General features: G+C 29.9%; 1 protein-coding gene across 2 annotated transcripts in view; it reads left to right on the top strand.

Moving 5' to 3' along the window:
- The window catches only part of LOC108690264, a 47,369-nt gene extending 44,529 nt beyond the window's left edge, over positions 1 to 2,840 (top strand). The window contains exons 12-13 of one of the 2 annotated variants that reach the window (XM_018197462.1): positions 1,394 to 1,432; positions 2,642 to 2,703. In XM_018197462.1, the coding sequence (XP_018052951.1) occupies positions 1,394 to 1,415 (22 nt within the window). In that variant the 3' untranslated portion in view covers positions 1,416 to 1,432; positions 2,642 to 2,703. Of the gene's footprint in view, positions 1 to 1,393; positions 1,433 to 2,641 lie in introns of both variants that reach the window. The other variant, XM_018197461.1, reaches the window with a different exon arrangement.
- Positions 2,841 to 8,001: the final 5,161 nt, after the last annotated feature.

The raw sequence follows: 8,001 nt of genomic DNA, 5'->3' as shown, positions 1-8,001 counted from the left end.
TATATATATATATATATATAGTGTTGTAACCAATGTAACCGGTACCTTTTGAACTTAAATATAAATACAAGTACAGGTAGGTCCGCTTCTAAATAATGCACTTAAGTACCTAGGTAATTACATCTAGGTTACAACAGATAGGGTATTTCTTAAATACCATTCACTAATCATATAACGTTATTTCTAATAAAAAATTAAATCAAAAAGTTGAGCATTATAGAAAAAAATGCCTCAGGATTAATGGTAAACAGGATGTTTGATTACGAATAGCATTATATGACTAGGTACTATTTACGTCCTGGTATATATAGTTCCGATATTGAGTCGCGCATATTGCATGCGTTGTAAATAGATATTTTAAGCTTCGCACTTCGATTAACAATATATAGGGTGTTTTCCAATAGTGTACACAGATGGCATAGTGTAATTACACTATGTCTTACACTGTGTCTTACATAAAGTATTTCAACTGTGACACAATGTTATACTACTCAATATAAAAATTAAGTACAAGCGTACATAAAACATGTCAATATTAAATACTAATTTTTCAAAAAGTTATTTGATAATTATGTTTATTTTGTAATAAAATTATCGATTCTGAAAACTTATTCTATAATCGAGAATGGATTGAAATGAATTCAGATTTTCAGAAATATGCATTCATAAATTGTTTCCCGTAATTCCCATAATTCCTTAATCCTCACGCAAATATCCTAAGCAAGTACACTCTCCTTGCCTCCGGGAAGTTTCCCTCGCTTTTCACGCCGTCCGCCTCTATCAAGAGATGCGCGGACCCTACGATCTGATAGATCAGAGAGTACGCTTACAGCGTTGAAATAAATTGTTGAAATAAATCCTTTTCAATTCGGAATGAATTTTTATTCATTTATTGGAATTGCATGAAGCACATTTCTATGTCTTTCAGTTTAAAAATAATACTTCTCAGCTTTTTCTATGCATCGTGAATATTGCTAAATTCAAAAAAATTTTAAATAGGAAATGCAATTTTTTAAACGAATTGCCATTTGAATCTAATTGAATCCAATTATATTTGAGTTCAATTAAATCTAATTGAATCAAAAAAAATTTTTGCTATTTAAAATACGCATTCGGATAGATAAAATTTCAATTCGTTTTAATCCATTTTCGTTTATTCGATATAACTTAAATCTAAATGAAAATCATAAATCTATTATTCATGTGCAAGATATACTCGTAAAAATAAGAATGGAAGTCTACAGTGCTCTGGTGTACAGTATGAAACTAAATTGCTTTCTTACAAGTATCTTACACAGTAAAAAAATAGTGTAGTATCTCTGTGTTCTAGTTGGAAAACAGCCATACTCTTCCTTTTACTATAATCATAATGGTAATGATACGTTTCTTGCAGGCTGTGTGATGATGAAATGTAACCATCATCTACAGCTCAGTAAGTAAAGTATAAAATAGTATAATGAAAAAATGCACGTATTTATATAAATTAACATACTAAATTAATATATTAAATTAATAAGCTTGTTTCATATTTATTTCATTTTACCTAGCAAAACATACTTTGCAAATTTTTTTTTTGCTAGAATAGTATAATACAGTTAGAGAACATTTTTTGTTGTAACTATTTTAATATTTTTTTATACATAGAGTAAAATTTGTGCGTTCATGTCGTACGACAAATTTTTCAAATTTATTGATTGATATATATAGCGTAGAGATCCGAGAATCTTTTTTCCTGCAACCTTAATTGTCGTACAACAAAAACGGATAAATAAACGGATAAATGAAATAGTATCCAACATTGCAAATTTACATTTTGATTGAGTAAAGTTTTTTATATATTACACTGTCTGACAAAAGACCTTCTTTGAATAATTATTGGTAACATGTTTACCTGCTGAACACGAATCCGTTAGTCAAAGTTGCCCATCATATCATAATTGCCATCAACAAGACCAAAAACAATTTTTTTGAAGGTTTTCAAGACACAGCATTGGCAACTAATTTTTTTTGCATTGATTTCATTAATGATATATAAAAATATCAATTTTTATAGCTTTAAAATGCATTTAAATTCATTTTTGTTTCTGAGATATATTATGATTTTTTGTTTCTGAGATATAGCAATTTGAGAATAATTTTTTTCTCATGTACACTCATTTAACAAAATTTAACTGTTATTTAATACACGAATATAAATAATTATTTTTGACCTATTTTTGCATAATAAATGTGAATGTATTTACAAAAATTGGCTACGTCACAATTTTGAGAAAAATGTCATCAAATGAGATCATGTTTTTTGGCTTCTTTGACACTATTTCTCAAAATTGTTATGTTATAATCAATTGTTATCAATGGAATATTCAGCAAGTAAAAATACGTCAGAAATGATTATTCACATTCGGTAAAACGATTGTTGGACAGTGTTAATTATTGTTCTTATTATATACATTATTTTATACTATTAAATATTAATTAATATTTATGTTTTCATGTAGTGTTTGGCACGTGGTTTTTATAATCGTTTCTAATACTCCATGAAAAATATGATAATTTTTTATAATTATATTGCCTGAAGAAATAAATTTTTAAAATAAAAAGATATATTCTTTATATAATTTGAGATTATGCTTGCTCATAGGTTACACACTATTGTCTCCTGGAAATTATCGCCAAATGTGGATATTTTAATCGACAACTCGATGGATATGGTCAAAGATTCAAATTCATTGATGAATTCATTGGATATTTATATGCAACAATCGAAACATGATAGTGGAGATACTGATTACGCTGATAGCGATAATTAACTTATTTTAATAAATACATTCAATATATAGTTAGAGGAAAAAGATAAAAATTATTATCGGATAATACATTTGCTCTCATTCCAATTTTCTCCTTTCACGGAATGCTGCAATATGTCGTATACTTCAGAATAAGGAATTTCCCACAAAAAATCTGGATCCTCAGGATACTATTTCTATCAAACAGTTGTTCTCCATCAACTGCCATTATCGCCTTAACAGGAAGATGTATTTTTTAACATCTAAATAACTTGTCTTCTTAAGATGATTCTCTGCATATGAACGAAAACGATCTACATCTAAAAAGAATGGCACTTGCATTGATAATTGGATATTACTTTTTCTTTGTAATAATCTTCATCAGTTGATCACATTACTTACAGCAATGTAATATTAGATCTGTTATTTATAATTGTACTAGTATACATTTGTTGTACTTAAGGAGATCCTAAAGACAATTAGTCAGTGTAAGTAGGATTTACAGGCATTATACAATAAGCCATTAGTCATAAATCAGAAGCTGAAAATTGACCAATCACAGTCATCAATTTTCTTTAGTTTCTAACTTCCGACTAATGGTTTATTGTAGAAGGCCCATTACACAGACGTGTCACTGATACATCATACTACATATAGAATAGTATGTAGTACATCAATATCTTACGCACACATATAAATTTTCGCATAACAACAACGTTTTAATTAGACGTTTAAGGCTCAGTTACACGTTACTTTGATTTTAAGCGAAATTTAAAACTCTCTCTATCTTGTTTTATTAAAATCAAATTATTAAAACCAAAAAGAGGGATAAAGAGAATTTTAAGCCTCGCTTAAAATTAAAGTAACGTTTGTACAATCGGACCTCCAATTCTAAGAACATTGTTTCTTCATGCAAATTATTAATCTATGGATTACTTTTTCGTAAGTACAATGCACAGCTTTTATATGAAACAAATGTCACGATGTCGTGATTTTTAAGATCCCCTTAAGATGGATATATATATATATATTTAAAGTTCGCAAAAACGAGAAAAAACTTTTAGTGCAGTCCAGTGCAATGACAAAGAACAAATATGTCATTCACGCCAACGACATTGGACATATTTGAAATCCATAAGCTGATAAGTCTCCAGTTGTATTACAGCAATATCATGAACAAACATTTGCAATAATATATCACGTTTACCAAAATAAATCACTCGAAATAGTTAACTATAATAAACTGCTAATAATATAATTTTTGCTGCGATGGCTGTCACAAAAATATTATATTACAGGAATGTCTGAAAGTTTGACAAATATTTATTCCAATTTTTGTAATCAAATATTGTATGAGTAATATCATCAAGATATATATAAGTATTCATAAATATTCCTAAGGATAACGCAAGTGCGATTCTAATGGACATGTCATTGCTGCAATTTGACGACAATTTATGTGCTGAAAAATACTTTTAAAACTAATTTTGTTGATCTTTAATAAAATTGGAGTCGCTTGAAGACACAGTCTCTGATTATAATTGGCTGAATTTCTGAGTAAAAGAAATGATCGAGTTACGTGTACATTCAGAAATAATAGAATTGATGTAAAGTTATTGAACCGATATTTGTTAAACGATAGTTTTTTCTACACACATTATCTTTAAACTTTTTCTATTGCGACAGGTTCAGTTTTTTGTTTCTTTTTTGTTTATATTATAGACTTACACTCTTTAATAATCTTTTTAAAAAATATTACATATATCGGGTTGTCCGGAAAGTTTGTGCCGACTAACCTATATAATTTAATAAATGTATACTAAAATTTAAATCTTCTGCGTTTCAATTTTCCTTCAAAATTGGCACGAACTTTCCGGACAACCCAATATACAATATGTAATAATTCCTCTTTTTATTCAAATATATTTTTTTGCCGATATATGCATATTTGTTTAAATTTTACATACACATACACACACGCACACACACGCACGCACGCACACACACACACACACACACGCACACACACACACACGCACACACATACATACATACATACATACACAAATACACTCGATTAGGTATGCTTTAATACACCAATTATATATGCAGAATATTGAAAGGATCCCGTTTGCCTACAATTCCGATTGTACACCACTCATATCAGCCTGGTGCTTAGTAATTTTTCACTACTTTATCAATGAGAATATTTTATTTTTAAATTGATCAATTAATAATGCATATGTGCAACATGTAATGTGTGCAATTGGAACCTTCCCCAGAATATTATGTACACAATATTTAATTTTATTATATAAATCATTTACTATATAAACTGAAGAAGTATATTTCACAAATGTAAATTGAAATAGAAGAAAAATTGAAATAGAAAAAATTATTCTATAAACATTAAAGTTTACTTAAGCTATAGCACACACTTTGGCACTTTTTTTATTGAAAATAAAAAGTGAAAAAGAAAACCTAAAGATCATATAAATTATTCAAATTTGATAGTAATACATATGGTATGATCTAAAATAACTTGAGTAATTACGAAGAATATCATAATTGTTCCTTATTTGTTTACACACATCATTAATATGCTATTAGTTTAATTTGATTATGTAATCTCACAGAGAGAAATTAATCTGAAGGAATAAAATACGGCGTCTCAGTCAAAGTAATCAAATGAACAACCGTTTTGCATTCAGCCTAAGAATTTTCATATCGTATATCAAAAATATATGTATGTTTCAATGTCATATATAATATTCTATATATATATCTCAATAATGCAACATTCTATTTTTTTAGCTAAATTGATATTTATTTTTGTTTATTTTACATCTAATCTTTTATTAAATACAGTTCTAAGTTATGACATACGAATAATTGGACATGACAATCCTAGAGATCTAGATAACAGAGATGCGACATTGCGTCAGTTGAATTAGATAACCACCACCATTTTAATTCAGTATAAGCACTCCTTATAAGCTGATGATAGTAGACTGCCAAGAATATCCATTCATTTGCCTCACATTAGTGATCCACATATTTCTTATCTCAGAATTTATTGGGAAATAACGAAAAAGAAATGAATTTTCTTCTTTTTGATGTTTCTCTTTTTTGTATATTTTTATACAACTAAATACACACAGCACTTTCTGCACAAAAAAAGTTCTCTAATGAGTCACAAAATTAATACAGTTTTCAAGAAAAAGTTAGATTAAATTTGATACTAAATATTCACACAAATAAGAATACTTATACCATAATAATAGTTTTTTATTGCACTTCGAAACTTTATATTGTCTTAATTTTTCTCTATATAATCTATATGTATGTACATTACAAAGCTATATCTTGATGCATTAGATGTAATAATAAATTAAAATGATCTGATTACGTGATTCAGACAATCAATTAGATCATACCCTTCTATGTCGCATCTCTGTTATCTAGGCCTCTAGACAATCCTAAATGTGGGCATCAGTTTGTATGTTAAAAGCAAAGAGATTTTGTATATATATATATAGGCAAGGCATACGAGCTCCTATAAGTGGAAATATTAGAAATAGTTGAAAAGAAAAGAATATGGGATGGCCAAAAAGAATCAAGGGAGAATAGAGCAGATTCATCCGGAAACCGTTGTGTCTTGTTTAGTCACCGTTGGAGATATGGTAAGTGTGTGATGGAACATACGGTGCTGCGTATACTATTATTGTACCGCATTAGTATTGTGTATATGACATATATGTACATACATATATGTACATGCATATTTGCGGAAATGCATTAGACATAGCGGAACCAATCAGAGAAGAGAATCATCACTCCACTCTCCCTTGATTCTCTCTGGAGATGGCCATTTTTATCTTTGTCTAATGTTGCGCCGCGCATAGAACTTCGAAAGTTGAATGGGGCGATACCGATATATTAGGTTTGTTCGCGTCGCAAGCTCCAACATGCTCCAACATGCTTCTATTACAACTCACTCTATCAAGCGTATTGAAATGAATAAGAGCTATAGTAGAAGCATATTACAACATGTTAGAGCATGCGACGCTAACAAACCCATTGTTCTCCTGAAATCTTTCTATCTAGTACTGAAAAGCAACAGCGCATATGCGATTAAACAAGGATGCTGATGGTCATTTCCAAAAAGAAACAAGGGAAAGTGGAGCGGATTTACCCAGCTGTCATGTTTAGTGTACCGTTGAAGTGAATAGGAGGTATGGTAGGAGTGTGATGGAACATACGATGCTGTGCACAGTATTATACCGCACTCATATTGTGTGTATGACATATGTATATGTACACACACACACACATGCACATTTGCGGAAGTGCACTAGATATGATAGAACCACGCAAAGAAGAGAGTCGCTATCCGCTCCACTCTGTCTTGATTCTCTCTGGCCATCTCGTTTTCTATTTCTTTCTATTTACTGCACATTCTTAACTGGCTCTCCATATATATACAAAACTTCTTTGACTAAAAGCCATAAGCGGGCATAGACTTTTGCATAACGCATAAAATATGAGACATAAGAAAATAAACCAATTAGAATTCTTTATTGGAAAGGAAGGAAATAAAGGCCTTTGATTGATTCATTTTCTTATATGTTATGCATTATATGTTATGCGTTATGCAAGAGTGCTCCGTCATACCTAATGAAGATTACACATATATAATTGTGCATAGTATAAATAAAATATAGATAACGAAATAATTTACAAACACACGCGCACATACCCACCCACACACACACACATACGCACGCGCGCGCGCACACGCACGCACTCACGCACGCACACATTAATTATATATTATAATATACATATATACATATATACATATATTATATTGCTATACATATGTATACATATGTATAAATTATAATATACTCAGATATAGCAAAATGCAAGCAATTTACAGATTAACAACTATAATAATTCGATTAGATTTTTACAAATCTATAACAATCCGTTATCTGCATTAAGGGAAAAATCTAAATCTCAGGATTTGTTGACAGATCCTGTTGTGCTAGTAGATTAGTGATAGAAATCGAACAGAATATATGTACGGACAATCTGATGGCAGACTGACAACAGAAACTAAGCAGCAGCTATAAATCCTGCTCGATTTTTGTTCACTCGGTTTGCTAGCAAAGCAAGTTTGTCTTATTTTTGACATATTAGTGACATATGA

Source organism: Atta colombica, unplaced genomic scaffold (assembly GCF_001594045.1).
Source record: "Atta colombica isolate Treedump-2 unplaced genomic scaffold, Acol1.0 scaffold300, whole genome shotgun sequence".
In the NCBI taxonomy this organism is placed as follows: domain Eukaryota; kingdom Metazoa; phylum Arthropoda; class Insecta; order Hymenoptera; family Formicidae; genus Atta; species Atta colombica.
Note: the sequence above shows the minus strand (reverse complement) of the source record. Positions and strands in the feature narration are given on the sequence as shown.